Source organism: Synchiropus splendidus, chromosome 17, assembly GCF_027744825.2.
Source record: "Synchiropus splendidus isolate RoL2022-P1 chromosome 17, RoL_Sspl_1.0, whole genome shotgun sequence".
Taxonomy (NCBI): domain Eukaryota; kingdom Metazoa; phylum Chordata; class Actinopteri; order Syngnathiformes; family Callionymidae; genus Synchiropus; species Synchiropus splendidus.
Window position 1 is genome coordinate 18634693 of NC_071350.1, and position 23510 is coordinate 18658202.

General features: G+C 47.8%; 4 protein-coding genes and 1 non-coding gene across 6 annotated transcripts; 2 read left to right on the forward strand and 3 right to left on the reverse strand.

The window, feature by feature from the left end:
* Positions 1-18: 18 nt before the first annotated feature.
* hepacamb (hepatic and glial cell adhesion molecule b) lies at positions 19-3991 on the reverse strand. Its single transcript, XM_053847144.1, has 7 exons — positions 2999-3991; positions 2234-2575; positions 1046-1327; positions 880-973; positions 743-816; positions 608-681; positions 19-166 (listed from the first exon to the last, which is right to left on the reverse strand). The coding sequence occupies exons 1-7, from the start codon at positions 3243-3245 to the stop codon at positions 74-76; spliced, it is 1206 nt and encodes a 401-aa protein (XP_053703119.1). The 5' UTR covers positions 3246-3991; the 3' UTR covers positions 19-73.
* A 583-nt stretch (positions 3992-4574) lies between these two features.
* Positions 4575-4661, forward strand: trnay-gua (transfer RNA tyrosine (anticodon GUA)). The gene is given in 2 exon segments: positions 4575-4611; positions 4626-4661. It is a non-coding gene; the product is annotated as a tRNA-Tyr (tRNA).
* A 147-nt stretch (positions 4662-4808) lies between these two features.
* ap2b1 (adaptor related protein complex 2 subunit beta 1) lies at positions 4809-13479 on the reverse strand. 2 transcript variants are annotated; one of them, XM_053847828.1, is made up of 22 exons: positions 13351-13479; positions 12547-12600; positions 12284-12389; positions 12030-12165; positions 11666-11911; positions 11399-11589; positions 11078-11299; positions 10890-11010; positions 10725-10820; positions 10494-10609; positions 10218-10383; positions 10052-10150; positions 9726-9985; positions 9465-9657; positions 8974-9015; positions 8283-8435; positions 8066-8211; positions 7871-8000; positions 7724-7808; positions 7071-7157; positions 6603-6757; positions 4809-5795 (listed from the first exon to the last, which is right to left on the reverse strand). In XM_053847828.1, exons 2-22 carry the CDS (start codon positions 12581-12583, stop codon positions 5721-5723), a joined length of 2862 nt encoding a protein of 953 aa, XP_053703803.1. In that variant the 5' UTR covers positions 12584-12600; positions 13351-13479; the 3' UTR covers positions 4809-5720. The 2 variants fall into 2 exon arrangements, with proteins under 2 accessions (XP_053703803.1, XP_053703804.1); XM_053847829.1 differs by lacking the exon at positions 8974-9015 and having other exon boundaries at positions 13351-13478.
* A 532-nt stretch (positions 13480-14011) lies between these two features.
* Positions 14012-17579, reverse strand: mks1 (MKS transition zone complex subunit 1). Its single transcript, XM_053847377.1, has 18 exons — positions 17295-17579; positions 17110-17231; positions 16938-16990; positions 16685-16852; positions 16517-16614; positions 16327-16446; positions 16145-16249; positions 15958-16066; positions 15827-15883; positions 15709-15751; positions 15558-15620; positions 15418-15488; positions 15287-15356; positions 15093-15200; positions 14789-14922; positions 14620-14702; positions 14453-14550; positions 14012-14304 (listed from the first exon to the last, which is right to left on the reverse strand). The coding sequence occupies exons 1-18, from the start codon at positions 17369-17371 to the stop codon at positions 14201-14203; spliced, it is 1683 nt and encodes a 560-aa protein (XP_053703352.1). The 5' UTR covers positions 17372-17579; the 3' UTR covers positions 14012-14200.
* Positions 17580-17902: 323 nt separating this feature from the next.
* zw10 (zw10 kinetochore protein) lies at positions 17903-23390 on the forward strand. Its single transcript, XM_053847330.1, has 16 exons — positions 17903-18090; positions 18583-18717; positions 18815-18916; positions 19161-19238; positions 19314-19473; positions 20043-20195; positions 20269-20466; positions 20543-20679; positions 20762-20944; positions 21018-21235; positions 21311-21382; positions 21449-21618; positions 21724-21854; positions 21938-22069; positions 22332-22534; positions 22862-23390. The coding sequence occupies exons 1-16, from the start codon at positions 17986-17988 to the stop codon at positions 22980-22982; spliced, it is 2298 nt and encodes a 765-aa protein (XP_053703305.1). The 5' UTR covers positions 17903-17985; the 3' UTR covers positions 22983-23390.
* Positions 23391-23510: the final 120 nt, after the last annotated feature.

The following is a 23510-nucleotide window of genomic DNA, read 5'->3' on the forward strand; positions in this document are numbered from 1 at the left end:
TCACCTAGCGTCCAATGCAACAGCACTTTCATTTGTCATTCACAGTCCTCTGATGTTGGGCGGCGACAGCAAGTCATCGTCGCGTCGGGGAATTCCTGTTGAACGGGGGAGGCTTGTCCTGCTCAGAGGGGGATCCGATACTGGAGGAGTCGCCCGCCGCGGGGTCCTGGGATGAACACAACAGCTTCAGTGGTCGTAATGAGTGGGAGATCATTGTGGTAGCTCAGGTACATCGCCTCACAGAAATGCTACGGTTGGAAAGCATTGTGTTGTGCAGAAGGCCTCAGAATCTTATGGAAGGGAACACGAGTCTCGCAAGTCCCCACAATAGGACATGGGCATGGTGGACTTGCTGCGGGGAGGGATTGAGTCGCCATCATCAGTACATGACGCCCCCTGCTAGCGAGCGCATTGAAGCCCAGGAAGCACTAGGTATTAATAGGTAGAGGTGGTTTAGGGTGGCCTCCATGGAAAGCTGGCGCTGATGTGGACCACCGGGGCCTGAAGACTAATGTAAAGCTATGTTGAAAAGATGCAGCAGCAGAAACAGATGGCATTTGAAGATGGTAGTTCACAACATGTAGAATCACCTCAACCTTCCAAATACCTTTCTCTGGAGAATGTACAGCGACGTCACGGCATTCTTCCCATTCACCGCCGTCACCTCTGGCTGCCAGTCGTCTAGACGTAGAGAGAAGTTGAGCACTTGCATGTGACCAAAGATACGCTTTGTTTTCGCTACCTGCGTGGCGGATGAGCGAGCGGTGATTGCGAAATCTGGATCTGGAGAGAAGCTTCTTGGTCGGATATCGCTGCCTTATTGAAAGAAATTGTAAAATCAGTGCCAAGATTTCCCATTTACCCAAGTTCACCGCTCACTTTTTTGAAGGAGTCCAGCAGGCACAGATGGTTACCAGGGTGATGAGGAGGAATATCCCGCCGGTGGAGAGGATGATGTAGAGGGAGCTCCTCTCTGGGAGAATCGGAATGGGTTACTGAAGAACCCTGAATATGGAGACCATGTGTTTGGACCAGCTGAACTCACTGTAGACGGTCAGTTTGATCGGCGGGCTGGACATGCTGCTGACAGGATTGGTCACGGTGCAGCTGTAGATGTCGTCGTCGGCCATCACGACTCGAGCGATGGTCAGCAGCTTCCTGTCATGTGACAGGACGAACCGGGTCTCATTGGTCAGAGGACTTCCACCCTTAAACCAATGATAAGTGACCCTGGTTCCGTTTTCGTGAGAGCAGTTCAGCACCAGATTCTCGCTCCGTTCCAGGACTGAAAAGTCCTCAGTGTGGATGTGGGGGGTGGAGATGGGTTCTGCGGACAGAGACATTTCACATCAATGGCAATGACAGGTGGCGCCAGAGGGCAGGAGCATTTGGATTCACATGCCTTTGAGCGGAACGGATACATCTTGTTTTGGAGGGTTAGACAGACAGGCTTTCTTGGACTTGATAAAAAAGGGGTTTTGGCTTCTGTAACTGAAAGGTATCAATTGTCCTTTTGTGTCTATACCGTTAGCACCACAGTGGTTTTCCCTTTCACTGTGGATCGGCAGGCAAAAGGACATCCAAGGACCTCTGGCCCGTGTTGTGGGGTTGATGGTACGAAGCACTAGGGAAGTGGGGAACCAACTAGAGGCATGGGTTGATAGATAACAAAGGTACAGAATACTGGGGTGCGGATCAGTGTCAGGGACAGTAGACGAGGTTGGTTGCCAGGGATCGAGGCCAGGAGAAGATGGGCTGGTGATTGACCTCAGACCGAGGGCGGGGTAGGCTCCATGGACCAAGACACCCATTTCTGGTCTGACTAAGGATGAGCTTGGAGATGGGTGACAAGGATTTGCTTATCTGGGCGAGAGGGGCAGAACCGGGGAATTAACTAGTTTGCAGGTCAGGTAGGATCTCACTAGTGACCCATGGAATTCACCTCTAAATACGAAGCCATTGTTCATAGCAGGTAACAGTTGTGAGTTCACTTTACATTGCTGACAGAGAGAGCTGAGCCAAGAGGCAAGTTCATGACACCCATTGAGCTCAGTAATAGATGGACCAGACGACCAGAGAAACAAGGGGCAAAAGCGGGTTTCCTTGGTCGGATCGCTGCGTCTTAATTTGGGGCGGAGGTAGTTCAGATTTCCAGCGTGGACGTCTGCTTTCTTTTGTCTCCAGCATCCATCGCCACCGAACGTGTCAATACTCGAACTGAAGCGCTTCTTACCGTAAACCATGAGAGAGATGCTGCCCTCTCCTGTGAACGTGTCGTCAGTGATGGAGATTTCCACGTCATAAGTTCCGTCATCGCTGAGTCTGAGATTGTGGAGCAGCAGAGTCCCGTTCTCAAACACCAATATGCGATCCTGGTACTCAGGTCTCAGCGTCCCAATGATGTCGGTACCGATGGACTGGACCACTGTGATGGACTTCTCCCGCTTCAGCTGCCATTTGATGACAGGCAGGTCCAGGCTGAAGCTGACGTAACGGACGGACAGAAGAGCTTCGCCGCCCACTGAGCCTTTGATCAGAGTGTTGGGGATGGTCACGTTCACTGCCAGGGCGCCCCCTGCAGGAAGGATGTAACAGTAGGGAACTGAGGTGAAAGAGACATTTTGTAGTTCGAGTGTTTCTAGCATGTATTCATGAGGCTGGGATCTTCACTCCACCTTCATCCCGACTGATGTGACGCCTGTCTCTATTCAGTAGCCCGCTGTTAGCAAAGATGCTAACTGCTACGCCACAGTCAAGTTGTCGAATCAAAAACCTGCTTTGTTGGTGTTTAGTGGAATGTCACTGACATCGTAGCTAAATCCCTCATTCTGTCAACAGCCTGCTTGAGTTCACAAACGGGTTTCTCAGATTTGTAGTTCAGTGAAAAAAGGGTCATTTAAAAAGTTCAAAGTGCTATTTCAATGTAAAAGTGTTGAAAAGTAGAACATATTAAAGTGAACTACTCGAGTCTGACGTCGTACAATCAAACTTTACTGACCCGAGTTCAGGAGTCCGACGAGGGCGAGCCATAAAATCCGAGATATGTTTGTGTCGTTGGTTGAAGCCTGGTTCTCTGCCTTCATCACTGATTCTTTCCTCCCAGTCGGGCAGGGAAATCTGCAAGCTGGCGGCTCCACAACACAATCGTCCACTATGCTGCGGGCAGACTGCACTGTGCACATGTTGTTCTCCAGAGCCACTGGACAAAAGTGCGACTGTCCGTTTGTTGCTTGCGAAAAAAGCATCTTCAGTCAAGTCAAACGTAGCTCGGCAGAAGTTACCTTTCTTGTTGGGGTCACTTAAAGGGGCATGAAACCAAGAAACCTCACATGACTGGTTCACATTTTTAATCGCTTGCTGAACTCAGACACTCAGTGTACGATGCTTGGCTCACAAACATCATCGTACAAACCAAACTCCAGTTTCTATTCACTGAATAGACCAAAGAAGGGCCAAGGCCCAGCAACCTTGACCTGCCGTTCAGCGTCGAATCACAAGAGACTATCATCTGATCACATCTGAATCGACCTTATCTGATCAATATCATATACCAATAACTGAATATTTATCTGTGTGCTTCAGTATGAGTCCAACCAAGTCTGGAGACAGTTTCTCAGTTTCACTCCCGCCTATGTGCTGACGGACCATTCCTTGGAAAACAGAGTGGTCTCAGTGGAGCCAGACGAAGAACTCCCCTGCGACTCCTGGAAGATCTCCGTCATGCTCCCCTCGTCCTCCCTCACCAGCGCCGACTCCACCTCCACGTCGTTGATGGGGAACAGCTCATCTCCTTTCGGTCGGGTCAGGAATTTCCCCAACATCCGGGGGATGTGTCGGTCGACAAAGTCCATCATCCGGCCCCACAGGCCTTTCACCGACGCGTGGCTCCTCTTGGGAGGGCCGGAGCTCATGCCAGTCTCGTCTACAAAGCCCGTCAGCCATTCGGAGACCATCATGGCCTCGAGTTCCTCCTCTGCACTCATGGTTCAGTCAGTCAACAGATGAACTCGGGTCAAACGTGGATGACTTTTATATTCGCCTCGCAGCAGCCTCTGTATTGTATCATATAAGAATGATGTCACACAGTGCCCTCCTCAGAACTACAGAGCTTTGTCGCTCTGTACATGTCAGTACGACATCTCGGCTTCCTGTCCCTTTCTCTCTCCTGACTGCACTCTCTTCTTCACCATCCCTCAGAAAGAACGACCTCATCTGTCACTCTCCTCATAGCACACACTACATTTACTAGCTGCCCTTCTTGGTTGCCTAGGGTAACATGTAGCTAACGTGAGAATGTAGCCTTCACTTTAAATAGTTGGACCGGCCTGTTGTGTTCGTCTAGTAGTGTATGGTACATTCCTCTATTGTCATTTCGCGGTTATTTCAAAGGCGCCACTGAGAAGTATCGCGAATGTTTCCGAACCAATAGAGTCACGTATGACTGAAAGAGGAGGATCCAACTCGGCTAGAGCTTTAGTTTAAGTCCGCATATGTATGTCAAACCTTGCGCAAACCAGTGCTAGAGCGTCTTAGTGTTTAGCTTTATATTGAATACACTAAGTCTCTTAACATGGCCTTCGATAGCTCAGTTGGTAGAGCGGAGGACTGTAGGTTGCACAACAGAGATCCTTAGGTCGCTGGTTCAAATCCGGCTCGAAGGAATTTTTTTTTTTTTCGTTTTTTTCCCCCCTCAATGAATAAAAAGTTAATCGACCTATGAAATGGTTGCCCAATTTTAAAGGCGTTAAAGCACTAATTTCTCATCCACCTCAAGCGCTTCAAGAAACACAAGGACCATTAGGTTTGAAATTTTTCTTTTTATTTCAATGTGGAACTACGACACATTTGTAATCTGTGCTCCTAAAAATATCAACGTTTATTACTGACAACTTTCGATAAACATTTCTAGGTAGGAGTGTGAAGAATAAGCTGGAGAAATGCAGGATGAAATGGAATAGAATGTGACATTACTCGGCCTAAACAACCTTTGATCTCGACCTCGGAGTAAATATCTGTTTGAATCCTCAGACATCACTGAACTACACGGGACTAATACTTTCCTGGTGTCGCACAGTCACTTTAACAGCAAACACGATGGCAAGTTTTGGGTCTAGAATTGGCATTTCAACCCTGTGAGGAGACACAGGTTTACGCAGCAACAACACTGGCCTCAGGGGAAAACAAGCAGAGCAGGTGAAGAGCAGGTCGGCTGCTGAAACTCACTCAGAGTTTATTGATCATACAAACTGCAATACTGAATTACATTGTTCAGCAGAGACAGTTGCGGTGAAGCTTTAGATGCGGCTATGTGATGCTGCTATTTTACTAATTCAGCTTTGGTCACCCAAAATTGTGAGACAAGTTGTTGATAGATGCCGGAGCCAGTGTTGTGTTATAGAAGCAGTTGGAGCACAAATAGAAAACTGTGTGGAGACACCAGGGAGAGTTTCTTTTCCTCTGTTGGGCACACCATTTTCACAACATTAAGACACTCACAGCTCAGGGTGGAATGGCTTACACATTTTCACTTGGAAGTAAATACAGAGAGAAGAGGAGCTCAAACTGCCAGAACAAAGTCGAGCTGTGCGTTTGGAAGAGACGATCGGTGACCAGCAATTCCTCCATCTGACCCCCCTGCTTTGCTTTGTTGTGGCAGTTTGTTGCTGCCGATGACGGAACAACAAAAAACACTGGTTGCTTGTAGTCGAGGGCAGAGGCGGCTAGTTCTTCAGCACGGCGTCGTACATCTGGTAGACGTACTGAGAGACCTCTGGAGCCCGACACTTGAGCGACAGCTGCAGAAAGAAACCAGACTCTGGTCAACATCACGTCACCATTTCAAACGCTGGACACGGCGGAACAGAGAGTTACACGCTGTCAGCGTGCAGAATAAGCCTGCTTTGTTGGCGTTTTGTATAATGTTACACGTATTTGTGTGTGTTCTCGTACCTAGCTTGGTGAGAATCTGTATGGGTTTTTAATAAAAAAAAAAGCAAAGACGACATTTTGGCAGGTCATCGCGCTGTCAAGCCTCATTTTGAGGGTTAAAGCGTGCCGGGTTATTATAACTGGGTTTTAGTTTGGTTCAGAGTAAAGGTTAGGTTTAAGGGGAGAGGCTGGGGAAAGCACTATGGCACCATCTTTTTGCTGAGTCCTCACTGAAACATAATGTAATTACTAGGTTATTATACACATTTGTTTTGGATGGTAAGGCTTAAGGTCAGAGGCTAGGGCGTCCTCAGGAAGACAGAAGTACGAGGATGTGTGTGAACTTTTTTTTTTTCAAATGCAAGTCTGTGTATGAGTATTTTCGTGTGTGTTTTCTCCATATATGTCTCTGCTGAACTGTGTGAATATGTCTGCATCCATTGCAGTGACACCACTTTCCTTTAGGGCATCGACACCGGCACCTGGCAGGTGTTAGCACAACAGTGAGGGTAGCTGTTAGCTACTGTGCTCCTGAATGAGCAGTACATCTTGTTGCCGCCCTCTGTGTGCATGAGTGAATGTGTCGGCGTGTTGAGCGAGCGTGAGCCGCGCTACAGAACTGTGAACCAAGCGACGGAGGAAGCCCCTGGTGAGAGCGCACGCCTCGTCCGTACCGTGTAGTTGGGATTGCCGGGTTGAATGCGGAGCTCCGCCAAGATCCAGATGCCGTTGGTCAGCTTGAGGGACTGGTAGAGCATGTCCTGACCCTCCACGTTCCTCTTGGCGATGGTGTAGATGTTGTTGTTCTGCAGCTTCCCAGAAACCGCGTCTGCAACATGGAGGAGCACTTTACCGTCTGGAAACAAGCCAAATCGCAAAACACGGGCTACTGGATCTGGAGGCTCTAACCAGCGGGAGAGCGACTAGCGAGTGACTCTAGCACGGCAACTACACAGCAGCAGCCAACCTGAGCAGCATTTCTACAAGAACATCAAATCAAGAGCATCTCTGACACCAGTCCAGCCGAGTCCTGGGAAAGACATGCATGAGGAGAGAGCAGACGGTTCAGCCGGGTGTCACGGTGAAGCCTCGACACCAGGAGAGCTCCAGGAACAATTCAGAACCAATGAATCGGACCTTACCTGCGCTTAGGTGGCACTCCTTTATCTGGTACTGGAGCTCATTCTCGTTGGGAATGTCTTTCCAGGTGGCCAGGAAGACCTGACGCTCTGAGGAAGACATGACAGGGCGAGTCAAGCTCTCTTTCCAAAGTGAAGTTGAAAGACTACAGGACACCATATTCAGCCAATACTGCCGTCAACGATGTGACACAGAGTAGGGCAGCGTTTCAATAATAAACTCAGTTGAATGAATGAATGAAAACAGCTCATTTTAGCACTTTAATGTTAATAGAACGCCCCTAACTTCATTGGTCTGATGTGACAAGGCACAATCTTGGCAGCATGACGCTCACTTGCTCGCAAAATGACTTAATGTAGTGATCAACCACTGTGACAGGCTGACGGGCATCATGGGAAGTCACGGTTACTGAGCTTGCCGTTGAGGGTGATGGGACCTCACGCGCTACTGCAGCTGTTACTGCAGCCAAAACTAAGTTGGAAAGGAGTCAGAGCCGGAGCCAGACTCCTCAAGGGGCCACATGTGGCTCGCGAGGTCAACTCCAAGGTCAACATGGTCTGTTCTGGGTCTGACCCTTCTACAGCACAAGTGCAGTTGACTTATTTTGTAATGGCAGTTTCTCAAGTCAATGTGGAGGAAACTCAAGCAAACAAACCCATTTTTCCATCCTCCACGAAGAAGATGTTGAGCGGGATGAGCACGCTGTAGTAGAAGACGTCGATGCTGTTCTTCACGGCCACCTGGAGACAAACAGTCAGACTCAGAGCCTCCAGTACCGACCCGATGGCACCGCCACACTCACCTGCAGGTTATTGAGTGGGTCCATCTTCATGACCGGGCCAATGGTGTTGATGGGGAGCGACACCTCGATACTCTGACTGGGCATCAGTGGAGTGTGGATGGGGAGAGGGCTGGTGGGGATCATCCCAAAACTGCAGGAGAGACGGAGCAGTTAACCGGGCGTCTTGACCGATCAGGATGAAGCCCTCCAGCTCACCTGTTCTTGTTGAACTGGATGGCAAAGTCGGTCATGTGCTGCAGGGCTTTGTTTGTGAAGGTCATGTCCATGTACATGTGACCTTGGCGACGGGAGAACGTCCCGGAGATCTCCAGCCCCTTGGCTTTCACGGCTGGCAGCCAGACCTGACGGAGAAGCAGGAGGAAATCAAGTCACTCCTCGGTGAAAAGTCCTGACCAGCGGTGCAGGAACTCACCGCTTTGGGAGCCACGTATCCTCCAGTGGTGATGGCCATCCCAGTCGAGAGCTCGAACAAGTCGTTCAGGCCGCTACTGGGCGCTGGAGGAGCAGGTGTCGGGGACGGCGCAAACGTGTTGGGTACGGACGAGGGGATGAAGTTCTGGCCCACCTAAGGGAGCCCAGCAGACAATGAACCTTCACAGGATCCACCACTTGGGACAAATGAAGTGGTGAGAGAGTGGATGCAAAAGCCAAGTCCTGCTCTGTGTGTTTTAACCCACTGTATTCTAGGAACCTTTGGCACTTATTTCCTGTCAGACTTAACTCAAAGTGCCACTTTTTTTTGGTGAAATAAACCTCCATTCTCGTAAAGGATTCCCTCAGCATCTGCATTCGTCCTCGGCACCAGTTTAATTTACGACATTCAGTCACTGAAAATAAAAATGTTAACTTAAAACCTGCCATAAATCATTGTGACCACTCAAATGCCAGTGAATAAGCTTAAGCCACAACAGAAGATCATATTTATTCCTCACTTCCTTCTAGTCAAAACGCAGGTGTAAAACACAGAAAGCAGACTTTGGAATGTCACATGAGTGGTGAGTGACAGAAGCAAAGGCTGAACAAAAGCTGGATTTAAGAGGGTTGAGAGTTAAATTCTCAGTTCATGCAGCGTGCAGATTTCCAAACAGAAGGGCGGGACTTACTGCAGGACTTCCCCCAACACCTCCGCCCAGGTCTCCCCCAAGCTACAGGAGAGAAGAGAGGCCCCCAAAGACAGCATCCAAACATCAGACAGACCACACAGAGACAGAGATAGAGACTTTCTTAGCGACCGCAGCCCATCAACAGCAGAGAGCCCACACTTTCTGAGAAGGGGGGACTCAACATCATGTCAGTGAAGTGGATGCTACACGTCTAAGCACAGCACTTTTATCTGTTCCCTGAAGACGATACAATCATGTTTACTAATAAATGTGAATCCACATCAGGTTAACAGCAACATCGACTTGTTAAATAAGTACAAAAATGTCATGAGAGTGAGACATTTAATTCACCCGGTGCATAATATACAAGAGAATAGTTCGTGGAACACATTTTCCCGTCACTATTTTCATGTACGAATCAGGAATGGATCACCTGAACTGCCCTCGCAGTCATCCTGTTAGCTGAGACTGAATGTTGGCGGGTCACTCACCAGGCTGTCCAGACCTCCTCCCAGCAGGTCCACCGCCCCCATCTGCATGGACGACACCTGCGGCACATTGACTGGAGGACCCAGGTCCAGGTTGAGCAGGTCGCCCAGCAGGTCTCCCTGACTGGGGATGACATGAGGCTGGTCCATGGCTGCTGCCGGGCCTCCGCTGACTGGGCTCTCGCCGGTGTCGATGCTGAGGGACGAGGTCCACAGTCAGCAATGGGACAGTCGCAGCTCTGACTTCACCATGTCAGGACTGACCTGCTGTGCTGAACTGGGAGGTGCTTTCGGTGGATCCCGTGGCTGCCCTCCACAAACGCACTGGGTGGTTTGTGGTAGACGGAGGCCAGAGAGCCGATGTGGCAGATGAGCTCGTCCAGCAGAGTGGGCTCGATCAGGTCGGTCTCCTCTGAGATCAGCGGCTTCTCTGACAGGACCACCTCCTTGGCGGTGACGGGGTCCGTAGACAGCAGGCGCCAGTAGATGTAGCCCCTGTCGCGCAGGTCCGGGTTGTCCGAGTCCTGCGGGGGCGAGGGGAGTCCATTTATTTACCTGTTTTTGTTTACTTATAGGCAAGAACTTCTCACCTGAGTGGCCAGACTGAGAACCTGCTGCACCAGCTCCTGAGTCTCAGACGGTTTCTTCAGGAAGAGCTTGACGATGGCAGTCAGAAGAGTGAGCTGGACCTGTCGATGAGAGCAGCCTTTAACATGGTTTCTAGTGCTGTGACAGAGCCCATGTTCCACCTCCTACCTGAGTGCTTTCATCGTGAAATCCTTCCAGGAAACTCTCCAGCAGCTCGTCGGCGTTGTCGATCCTCTCGGCGTACTCGCCCACGATCCAGATCATGGCAGCGCGGGCGTCCGGCTCGTCCAGGGAGTCCAGGTTCTCGCACAGAGTCGCGATGATGCTCTCGTATCTGAGCAGCAGGTGACAGATTCAGAGCCTGAGTTTGCCGCATGCGAATGCAATCTGATCTAAACATTCAGATTCAAATCCATTTGAGTCGGACTCCAGGGAGAGGCTCACTTGTTGGGGTACTTGCGGAAAATGTCTCGAATGACCACGATAGCTTCCTGGACCACATAGTTGACCTTGGTCTGGATGAGGTCCAGCAGGGTGCTGACACAGCGTTCAGCGGATTGCTAGAAGAGACAGAGCTAGTTATCATCACTGAGAGTCGACAGTTTTCTATCATAACTAAAGCTTGGGCCCGCCTAGGTTTGGTCACCACAGAGGTCAGAGTCGATCGAGTCTCACCTCAACCTTGATGGCGCAGCGTCCAATAGCTCGAACCGCCTTGCGCACAAAGTCCACGTCCACCTCCGTGGCGTACTCTTTCAGCTCAGCCAAAACCTGGCAGCAGAGAAGACGTGTAAGAGTTCACCTCCTTCCTTTAGGAGACCAGAGTAAAACTCAAAGCACCTGAGCGATGTTGGCCTGAGAGGCCAAGCGGATCATAATGTCCAGCTTCTCCAGCTTCACGTAGATGGGATCGTTGTACTTGACGAAGAAGACTTTGATCTCCTGCTTCAGGATCTCCGGTCTTCAAGGACAAATCAATTGATACCCACACGCAGCAAAAACCGGCCAACATGTTCCAAGCGTCCTACCTTTTCTGGACGATCAAGTTGATGTTCCTCAGAGCCACGTACTGGACCTCAGGCTCCCCAGAGAGCAGGGTGACCAGGGGCGGGGACAGCTTCTTGAGAAGGGTGTTGTAGTAGTCGGAGTCTTTCGGCAGAAGCTCCAAAAACTTCATCAGCACTTTGACGGCTGACAGCACGACGGCAGAGTTGGCGTGAGACAGACGGGGGGTGACGCGCTCGCAAATGCTGCAAAATATTCAACCGCGCATCATCAGTATCTATTTCATCTCTTTGGTTTGTTCTTCTTCAAGATATAAGACAGAGCAACCGCACAGCGAGCCTGACCTTTGAGCCTCGCGCTCGTCTTTGGGGTTGTAGTTGGACAGACAGTCCAGGATGAAGATCTGACCCCACTCCGTGCACTCGTTGAGAGCCGTCAGCAGCTTGTTGATGTTCTGGGGGTTCAGGTCCAGCAGGTTGCTGTTGGGGTGAGACTCGCTGATCTCAGAGAGGGCAGCCACTGCGTTTGCCACCACCTGGAGGGGACGGTCAGCTCGATGTAAAGGGAGCAAGGGTCGTGTCTCGCCCAGCGGACGGGTTTGCCATTCTTACCATGGGATTGGAGTCTGCGATGAGATCTCTGAGAGAGTCCAGGAAGCCCTGGTCCTCCACCATCTGAGCGTTGATGTCATGGAGCTTTGCCACACAGACTGCTGCAGTCTTCCTCACATAGGGGTCTTCATCCTTCAGACACTTCCTCAGAGGCTCACACAGGTACTCGGTGATCTTGTCGACACGGATGCAGCCCATGGTGCGGACCGCCAAAGCCCGGATCAGAGGGTTCGGGTCTTCACAGTCCTGCAGGGATGAAGATTACGCCCATGAGACAGACACATCTGGGTTTTGTATCGTGCTGAAATGTGGAGTCGGGTCTTATCTAATCTGGTTTATTGGGGTGCACACTCCAAAACAGTACCTTCACAAAGCTGTTGACGGCCATGATGGCCATGTCAGGTTGGCTTTTGGCGTAGTTCATCAGATACAGATAGACCAGCTTCTTCAGCTCCAGGTTGTCGGTCTGCATGCAGTTGACAACATCTGGAAACAAAGAACTGCAGGAGAAAAAGTCTGTCAGATGGTTCCATGTTTACCTTATCTTCTATCAGTGGCGTGTGAATGTGGAGCCCAGAACAACCAATAAATATCAGAGTGTGAAGGAGCCGCCTGTACCTCACATCCTTGCCCACGGTCATGGCAGCGATCACCTTCTTCACGGCCTCTTTTCTTTTTTCCTTCTTCTCATTGTTCAGCTCGGCCTTCAGCTCAAAAATCTCTCCTTGGAAAGAAATTGAAGAAATTCCCATCAGTCACTGTGTCTTTCAACGCAACAGCATTAAAACGGGAAATGAAAATGAAACACAAACACAAGCATAAAGTCAAATGGGGAAGTGCACATTTGTCGGAACCATATTTGCTAGACGTCCAGGTGTTACCTTTTTTGTTCGTTGTAAAATATTTGGAGTCCGTCATGATTCTGGTCCTTTTACCTGCAACATAAAAACGCAATTCATGAGTATGGTTTCCTTGTTGTGACATTTGGACAAACCGATTAAATATTCCTCTTGTGATCACATAGATAATATTTCATCCTTTTTGGAATGTTATTAGAAGGCGCACAAATGCTTCGCTATAGTAAATCAACAAAGCATGTCACGTTTCAAGACAAAACAAAGGTATCTTGTGCACAGGTGCCATATGAAACAGTGGTTGATATTGCAGGTCCCATCACCTAGTGAAACATCCAAGTGTCCTCTGGCCTCACAGTTAACCCCTTCAATTCAACCACACAGCCGTGCTGTATACATTCTTATATGCATCCTAACGCCACAGTCGAGGCGTGAGACATAATAATAAAAGTGGGGATGTTTGTTCAGAATGAAACGAAGCGTTGAACGTAAGCCAAAACAAGAACGGCTAAATGCTAACGCTAGCCTGCTGCATGCTAAAAGCGACAGTGAAACATTTGGTCTGGACTCTGCATTGAAACTTGAAATAAGAAAGGTGAGCACAATCCAGTATCGTTTTTTTTAAGAACGCAATGTGTGGTTACTGACGCACAAATGTTCGATAGGAGGCTGTTTGACATTCAAACCGACAGCGCACAAGTGGCCACCGGCCCACTTTCCCCTGCTACTGACAGACGCCCGGTCGCGGCATCGCTCGCACAACACCAGTTTCGCCAAACCGAAACATTACACAGAGATAGAGAGAGATTGCATCGTTTAAGGTGTGAATACCTGGAGGGTTGTGGATGGATGTTTGGTCGAATTAAAGGCTGGTCCCCGGCTGGACGGAGGAAGATGGAGAATCCGTGTATCGCAATGAGACGTTCACGGTCAACTTCCCTTTTCTGTTTAGCCTGGATGGGCGTTAGTCATTCATGACACCGTCAAAAAAAATGAACAAACAATCGGATATAATGTTTGCGGTTATTTCACCAAGGAATGGGGTTTAACTCAAATATGGGGCTACGGTGAAATTTGGAAACGTTTATGGTGCTTCTATCTGACGCTGACGAAAACTCCTATTGCTTCTAAATGCAACGCTGGAAAGCCGCGTTAAATTTAAGATTCATTTTTATTTATTTTTTCCCATTTTAAAACCAGGAGTTCAAAAAAAGTCAACGTAAATTGCGTCGGAAAATGTGTGCGTGGTGATTGCAAACTTTCAATCTTTCACTTGTCTTCATCAAGAATGTCAGTTTTTTTCTGATTTCTGTGTCATTACCATTATAGTCCACAGATGGGTGTAACACACACACAGAGTGGATCTCTGAACGGGTGTCGCAATACCAAATGGGCGGGTCAAAGTAACAGTGCTGTAACAGTAAATGGGTGTCATCGAGGCAGAAAGGGGCGTGAATCATTCATGTAAAAAACAACGTTGCTCTTTGCATGTTACAACATTTATTGACATTCTAAAACACCAGTATTATATAAAAAACACTGTTTCAACAATATAAAAAGTACAAATATACAACATCATAATACAAATGTGCGACGCTTTGCCCACATATCTCATGTGATAGCAATGTGAGCCATAGAAACAGCTGTTTTCTTGAAAACAGCTGTTTCTACGTGAGCATATTTATGCAGAATATTCAGATTGGATTTGGGTGGAGCTGTGGATGAGGTCTCTGGGAAGACTTTCTCTGGCCTCTTGCATCTTCTGTCTGGCCCTCTGAAATGCCTCTGAAAAGAAACAGACTCATAATGTAACTAGGAATATACTTCTATTATTCTTTCAGTTAGTGAAAACACATTTGTGGGAGCAAAATAGTTCAGCGCCTCCTTGTGTTAGTGATGTTACTCTTTCAAGTGATGTGTATGTTCACGTTACCCAGAATGCTGCTGACCGCGCCCTGTTGGCTGAATCCCCCGAGCTGGTCGTACACTTTCTGCCTCCGATTCTTCATCATGGTAGCATCAACAAAAGCCCTTTAAGGAGCAGAATTTGAGCACCTTCAAACACACACACTGTCTCTCTGTTGGCAATTTTGCACTTACTTTGCTTGTTGTATGCAGTGGAGGTTAAAGGTCACACTTCCTGTTGTTTCAGTAGAAAATCCAAAGCGACTCAGCCGCTCTCCCTAAAAACAGTTCCGCAGCATTATAAAGTGATGCTTCCTTCATCAAAATGCATTGTGCTTTTTTTCTACAATAGAAGTTAACTGACCTTAAAAGTCCCTGGAACCCTGACGTAGCTGATGTCCTCCAGTTCTGGCGATCCTCCAATGAAAAAGCGTCTCAGGGCAGAGACAGGCCCAGACTGAAGGGGTCTCCATGTCTGGCACGTTACTGTGTGTTTACCTGAAACACAACAAAATACAGTTCTCTCATCCACAATGTCTTTGAATTTAGAGTGAAAAAAGACTATTTTAGTAATTACATTTGATGATATTTTATGACTGAAACCAATGGATCTTTTCTCTTATACTTTCTTCATTAAATATCTTTCTTGTATAATAATGAATTTGTACCAGGTACAGCAGGGAAGAGCAGATATCCGTAGCCTTCAGTCCGATATCGGTGCCACGAGTCCAGGGAAAGAACCTTGAAATACAACACAGGCCACTGAAGAATGGCTCCTGAAATAGGAGGGAATCACAGTTAACACTCTTTTTTTCCACACATCACAAGAGCCAAACTACATGATTTGGCAAAATCAACTTACCGTCACTCTCTTTTTCACTCATGTAAAATGCCTCGAAGTTGAAAGGGAAACTGAAGAAAGCAACATTGTCCTGTTGATAGACGAAAGAATGAGCGGTGAAGGTGCAACAAGCTTGATTTTCAAACACTCACCTTTCCTAACGTTCTCGTGCGACAGGTCTGTGTCACCCCCGAGAGCGTCTGGAGAGGTAAGCTGGACCAATCTGAAGCACACCAGCATCACTGGCAAGCACTTGGTACAACAATAGAGAGAATCCTCAAATGTCACTTACTGCTGGGCAGCTCCATGAGGAAGTGGATGTACAGGTTGTCATATTCAAAGCCTTTAGCTGAAACTGCACAGAGAAACCAGGTCAGAGTGTAATGTCCCGCTCATAAACAAAATAAACTGTATTAGTCAGAGAGTGATCCTCGGCTCCTCACCTATCTCACCATTCATGACGTAACGTAGAACACCAGGAGGAGGCTACCAGATCAGGAAAGAGGGTGGGACAAATCAGTGCTATTTACCATTTGCATCAGGCCTTTCCAAACCACGTACCATTTCAAAGTCTTGTCCCACTCGACTGTTCAGATACTCCTTGTGTCTCACATAGAGCTGGAATCAGAAGACAAATTCATCACCCAAACTGCTGGCTCACGAACGGCGACCTGTGGAGTGGATGGTCTCACATCTTTGTACATGTTCTGCTCTCGCTCCTTCTCTTCTGGCTTCATCGCAGGAGACACGTTCTCCACCACAAGACGCCACACTTCTTTTTTCTCTCCTGCAGTTACGATCCTGAACAGATCATCTTATTCTCCAGATTTTCACAGGGACAAAACAAATATGGCAGGAATTCCTCCAGATCTTAGTCACCTGTAGGGTTCTTTGCCCTGGTTGAAATCTGGCTTCACAATAACGGTTCCATTTCCATCAGTCTTGATTGTCAGCAACAAACATTCGTTCTCTTTTAAACCCAACCTGAAAAAAAAGAATTTTTTGAGTTATGAATTTGAACTTGTCTCCATGACATTTAAGTCAGCATGAAGGTAACCGACCCTCCCGGTGGACCCAGGTCTCCCATGATGTGCATGGTCTGCATGACACTGTTGACCACATGACTGCTACGCACAAACTCCTCTGTTGGCTCCCAGTTGATGATCTTTGTATTGGAGTCCCTGGAAGAGGTCAAAACTGATCATAACAACATGGTTTTGAAGAAGCAGCTGAAAGCTTTATTTCACCTACATGGTGCGTCTTTCCTGCCGTCTCTGTCTCACATTGGCCATACGCTCAGCCAGGAAGCTTGGGGTGGACTTGATGGTGTTCAGAAGATCTGTGTTTTGCTGAGTTTGGTAAAAAGGTTACATTCATTTAGCTCAAGCTCAAATCAACAAGTCATAGAGAAAAGCTCACCAGCTGATGGAATGGGTGGCAGCTCGTGTAGCGGTCGTGATCTGTGTAGGTGAAGATCCGGAGGTTGCGACGACCTTTTGCTCTTCTAAGTGCCGTGACTTCTGCGTGATACTGCCGGTCCAACGGGCTCTGACATGCGGCCTCATTCTGGAACAGGTCCATTTCATACTGGAACAGCAAAGGCAGAAATTCAGCTTTTCATAAACCATTTCATCAAAATAATTTTGGTCAAAAAAAAAAGCAGCGGCTTTACCTGACTGAACAATTTCTCCTGCCAGCCGATGACAAGCTCCTCTTCATTGTCACCTGGAGACAGAAAGACAACCAGTTTAGAGATTCAACACTGTTTTAAATGGAATAACAACAGACCTGAGAAGATCAATGGCTGAAAACAGGAACAACAGTACAGATGTCGAGACATCTACCTGCTGGGCTTTGTGAGGTTAGGGTCTGCAGCTCAATGGCCCCTCGGTCTTCTTGGGACAAAACTTGCTGCTGCAGATGCTGGGAGAGGGTTGCTGTGGAGGTCACCCTCTCAACACGCACGCTGGTCATCAAGAGCGAAAAATGAAATACGCGTGCTTTCAATAGATTCACCGGCAACACTTACCTAATCTTTAAGTTTTTAATAGCATCTCGAGACCGGTACACAGCCTCTCCCGTGTCGATGTTACACCAGTCGGGCATGGTGCACTTGTTAGGCGTCTGGTAGCTCGCGGCTAACGTTAGCACAAGCGAGATATATAGCCTTTCCTCGGAGTGTTTCTATTGAGTGAATCGAATAGTTGAATCCACACACGATGAATCCATGGTGAAGGTGGATTCCTAAATCGCCGCACGGTCGGAAACTAACGACTCACAAACGCTTCATAGTCAACGTTGTCATGGAGACACTTCTTCTTTGGCTGAGTGGTGAACGAAGGTTGACGCGTCGTTATCGCCCCCATCGGTTGGGTGTGCAAAGTGGGGTTTGTTTTAATGTCATGGAAATAAATAAATAACAAAACATAATAGTCTGTTTGTTCATATTATTAAAGGTATTCACTTGCAAGTATTGAATATACAGCTGAGCTAGTGGAAAAACGTTCGGTCAGGTGTGTTTGGACTCATCTGTTTATGTAATTCCAATTCTGAGCGGTGAGTGGCGGTAGTTGTGCCCTCTGCTGGTTACCGACCTCTTTTCAATTCCGAATAAGAAGACTGCCGCCTGGACCAATCAGAGCGCCTGGCGGGTTGTCCGTTGGTGCGCTGACGTCGCCTGTCACGCTAATGTATACTGCGTTTATATTATTGCAGAAATAATGTCTTCGTTTGTGACTGAAGTGCTCTCCATCTCCGGTAAACTGGAGAAGGAAGATCTTTCTGGGAAAATCAGCAAGATGTCGCGGAGAGTGGAGGACACTAAGGTAACCTAAGTGCTAGCTTAGCAATTAGCCCTGGCTTGTTGGTGAAAGTTTGAACATTGTACAGCGATGTGAAGTTGTGGTTTTAAATGCTAAGCCCCGAAAGCCGCATAGAATCTTTGTGACGAGCACATTTGATTTGTTTAGAATGAATTCAGTCGGTTTGATCAACTACTTTGCCAACGTGGCTCCGTTGGATGCATTTGATCCGAGTTCAACATCGGTCTTTTTATAACAATTGTAAGCACATTCAACTTATGAATAATGACATATATGCCTGCCTGCGTGCCTCAAACTGGAATCCCAGGATAAATAACGTTTTATTCCAATATGGATTCAGTCCATACAAGCAACATTCAAGTGATGTCTTTTGATGCACGGTACACTAGTTGTGTGATAGAAATCGATGTTACAGTTTCAGCATAACAGTTGGTTGGTTTGCTGAATGTTATTATAGTGTATTGTGTTTATTCAATTGTCCTTTATGAATGTTAGGAGGAAGTTTATGACATGATAAGCAAGCGCTACGGGGACTTCCTGCCTGGTCTCCAAGGGTCTGAGGAGCTCATGGTTCAGGTGGATGAGGTTGCCAAAGAAATGGATTCCCTTAAAAACTGCATCGAGACAGAGGTGCCTGAGTCTCTTATGAATCTATTCACTACTAAATCACAGTCTACTTTTGTACTCTAGGATGCATAATTACTGTTGTCACATGGCTTGAATTCAGGTGCAGGAGAATATTCACGTAGCTGTGGCTGAGTACACCAAGTTGAAGCATCAGCTAGAGAAGAACACTGTGATCATGACGATACTTGGTCACCTCAAAGAGGTGAGAAAACTTCTGCAATGCCCTAAGAAAACTAGGGTCATGTGACTCTTTCTTTGCTGTAATTGTTAAGCTCATGAATGCAGCATCAAGTTGATTTAATTTCGCTATTTGCTTGATAAAACGAGTGTAATAGTTTGTGGTGATTTTAAAACATTTATATTCAGTGATTCCTGTTTTTGTTCTTTTTATCAAAAGTGGGCGCCAGACTCTTTATTTCTGTCATGACCGTTGTTTCCTTTTCCAGTTCCACAATGCGATGGAGCAATATAGCAAAGCCTTAAAGGAAAAAAAATATGTTGATGCGGCAAACCAGTTAGAAAGGGTAAGACAGCCTTCTGTTTCAAGCCCAAGCTCTTGTTTCAACCTGCACTGAAGTATCTGCATTATTCTTCATCAGGCAAGGGTCAGTGTGGATTCCCTGAAGGGCTGGAAAACATCCCAGCTTCCCCTGCTCACAGCTCTCCACTCCGAGTTGGTCGTTCAGCGTGAGAACTTAATTTACTGTCTCACTGACGAATGGAAACGTCTTGTTATCTGGAAGCTTCCATCCTCAAAGGGTAAGAGGGTTTGTTCCTGGGACATAATATGCAGAATCTAATATTGTTTTATGGAGACCCAACAGTTCCAACCACAGAATGGCCACTGTACTTGCTCTTTTAAGATCAGAACAAGACACTGGGTGCAACTGTGTTGAGAGAAAGGGAGCAAGTCAGGAAGAAGAGCAGGTGGAGTGTAAGAGATACTTTCAGTAGCATTTTTGAAAAGTGATTCAGAAATCAGCAGTTTTTTTTTTTTTTTGTCTGCACTAAACAACCCGCTGTACCAACGGTACTATGTGCCAATGAGCAGGTCCAATAAAGTCAAATCTTCAATTTAATTTTTCTGAAAAAAAGTTGTGCTCAAGAGAAATGAGAAAAGTCTGGAGAAGGAAGGTTGAAAAGTCAACAAAACTAATGGGTTTAAGTTGTTATCTGTGGCAGGATTTAGTCTAAGTTCCTTGGCATATATTGTTTCAATTTCTGGTCTTTTCCTGTTTTAGCCTATAGCTAGCAGAACCCAAGGCTAATCTAGCATGTGCAGAGGGCATGTGTGCCGTGGAAAATGACTCTTCTTTGTCTTATGGTAGAGCCTCCCGGCCTCAAGTCCCTTCTGAAGGTGGAGCTGAATCTGACCCGTGTCGGCAGTAAGGATGGTGAACCTGGGCCACCGCCTGTGCTGCAGAGTGTCCTGCAGGCTCTTGCCATCCAGGGTGACCTGCCGCACAAGCTGAAGCTCTTCAGTAAGGGTCGAGCTCTGGAATGCAGACTAGAAAACCAGCTGTGTTACACACGTTAATCTGGGCTGATCTGCAGGTCAGGTTCTGTTGAAGAACATGCTGAAGCCGCTGGTGATTCACCCATCACTGTCCGTCCATGTGACAGAGCAGCAGGAGGAGGGAACCACGCTGGCGCTGCAGTGTTTGGAGGAGACCCAGGAGGAGCGCTCTACACCGTCTGAAGTTTACAGCAAACTACTCCTGGTCCTTAAGACCTTGCATTCTCACCTGCTAGGTAGGTTTAAATACTAATGCAACCCGAATGGCCGATTTAAAATGATGACTAGAGCAAACCAAATGTATTGTTCCAGATGTGTCCATTGGTGACAGGAGTCTGTCCGCCATCATGGGGGAGCTGATTTGGGAGGAGATCTCCCAGTGCATCATCCACGAGTGCCTCCTCTACTCCATCCCTGCTAACAGCAGCCAGCTGGAAACGTACAACACGGTAGCTTCCTCACCAGCCAGATTTACTCCCCCACTTCTGTCTTAGTGGAACACAGTGTGACATTTTGGGGTGGATCTTGCAGGTCATTAAGGAAACGGAGGTGTTTGAAAAGTCACTGAAGGAGATGAAGTATCTGCAGGTCGACTCCACAGACCTGCTTCAGTACGCCAGAAACGTCAACTGTCACTTTGCTAGCAAGAAGTGCAAAGACGTGATCGTGGCTGCCCGAAAACTCATGACCTCCAAGATGCACAACACAGTCAAGGTAGGACCCACAGTCCAGGGGGACTGGAGTGGACGTTGCTGAGCTGATGCCTTGTGTTCCCTTTCCCCTCAAGGTCACACCGGAGTCCCAGCTGCGCCTCCCAAAGCTCCCTGCGCCGGCATCAGAGGCCAAAGTGAAGCAAGAAAAGGATCACGTCAGAATGGAGAATGCAAAGCAGCTCTCAGCTGGGAGCCTGAGTCTGCCCGCGTGTCGCATCAGCGAGTCGGTGCAGCAGCTGATGGAGCTGGCGCTCAACACGCTCTGCGAGGCCGTGGGAAGCTCCACACAGTGGTACGTTCAGTCAAAGAGCCTTCTGTCTGCGTTAAACAGCCACAAACTCATTCTGCATTTCGTCTTTTATTCCAGTGCTCTGCAGCTCTTCTTCACTGTGAGAAATATCTTCCAGCTCTTCCACGACGTAGTGCCCACCTACCACAAGTGAGCACAGCTCTGCGTTGTGTAGCTGAATCCGACCCAGGTCACCTGAGTCTCTTCATCTTTCAGAGAAAACCTGCTCAAGTTTCCTCATCTGGCTGCTGTCCAGCACAACAACTGCATGTACCTGGCCCACCACCTCCTCACCCTGGGCCACTATTTCAGGAGCCACCTGCCGCAGCCGCTCAACGAAGGCGTCGCCACGTTTGTGGACCTTGTGCCTGGATTCAGAAAGCTGGGTAAAGTCAAGAGTTTAGGTTGGACAAATGGTTGTGAGTGAGTGTGAGAATGGGGCAACTGAGACACGTCATGACCTGAGAGTGACGATGGCTTTGTTCGTTCAGGTGCCCAGTGCTTCTTGGCCCAGTTGAACATCCAGAGAGCTGAACTCTTGGAAAGGCTCTCCACCGCTCACAACTTCTGCAACCTGGATGATGAGGACAACTACATCGCCGCCAGCAAGGCGGTGCGACAGGTGCGTTCGCAGCAAATCACTGTGCGGTCACCCATGTCGTCTGTATCCTCTGAGTTAATATGGATGTTTTCAATTCTCCCCAGATCATCCACCAGCTGAAGCAGCTGGGGAAAGTGTGGCAGGACGTTCTACCCGTCAGTATCTATTGTAAAGCAATGGGCAACCTTCTAAACACGGCCATCACTGAGGTCATCGCTAAGATCATGCTGCTGGAGGTTCGGCTGTTTACCTCTTATGTTCCTAAAAGACGTAGATCCTCTCACCCTTCTTTATAAAATACAACTGTCGTGCCTGCTGTCTGTTTGGATCCACATGAGATTTGAGGTTTGCACTGAGGAATTGTCAGCATAATTCTGCATACATTTTGAAATTAGCCTTTAGCATACTTGCACATACAGAAGGAGAGGGCCGTGTTGCATGTACTGTGCTGTATAACATAGCAGTAGCTGTGACCTCCTCTCCACTCAACGCCAACAGGACATTTCCTCCGAGGACAGCGAGCACCTTCACACGCTGTGCCAAACTCTGATTGAGGAAGGGCCCCTGGTCTTTGTTCCTCTGGCAGAGGAACATAAGAACAAGAGGTATCAGGAGGAAGTGCCCCTCTATGTGAAGAAGTGGGGCACGTTCAAGGAGCTGGTCATCGTGCTGCGCGCCAACCTGCAGGAAATCGTCGACAGGTGACAAAATATCTTCTGTAGTTACAAAGAACTGAAGAAAGAGGAAGGAAATGTGTGAAAACATCTAACAACATGATAATAATAACACCTCAAATAATGATTTCATATAAATATTAGACACGTGTTTTGTCAAATTATATTGGTTTTCCTTTTTATTTATATTCTCGCAGTATGTAACTAACCTGCCATCGACGGAGTCAAAGGTCGATGAGCAGGGAAAAGTGAATCGCGACAAACAGAAGTGCACTATTGCTGTGAACAAATGGTGGATGTTCCTTGTTGAAGGGCAGACGGAACTCACTCCTCCAACTCTTCTGGTCTCTGCAGATGGGCGGACGGTAAAGGTCCTCTGGCGCTTGAGTTCTCCAGTTCAGAGCTGAAGAATCTGATTCGAGCACTGTTCCAGAACACTGAGAGAAGAGCGGTGGCCCTCACCAAGATCAAGTAGCTCTCAAGGACGGAACGCTGTCACCTCAAATACATGTGTTTTCTGTCTGCGATCATTTCGGTGCTCGTAGTTGTAGCACGTACGGTTTAAGCTGTAATCAATTCCTCTTCTGTCATTAGTCCTGCAGAGATTACTGGAGTCTTCTCCAGTCGTTCAGCATCATTCACGTCTGGGATGTCACTCGCCCAAGTCATGAGGGGTTGTGTAACCGGTTGCCATCTGCCGCCTGACCCTGCAGGGTTAATAGTGTTGTCATTGTCGACTTTATTGAAACTTCTTTGGCTGCACTTTCCTCCATATCACGTTCACTAAAACCTCAACGTGGCCTCCACTCCTGCGAGGAGTTTCCACTCTGATGTTGAAATGTATTTATTTGCAAATAAACCAAAAGCTTTTCCTAACATTCCTTTTTGAGCCTAGTTTTGAACTCGACAGCCGGGGTCAGCTCGGGGTCCGAGTCAGTAAGACGACGTGATCTCCAGGGATCGTCATTGGTATCGTGCCGTAGTAAACTCCATCATGAGTTGT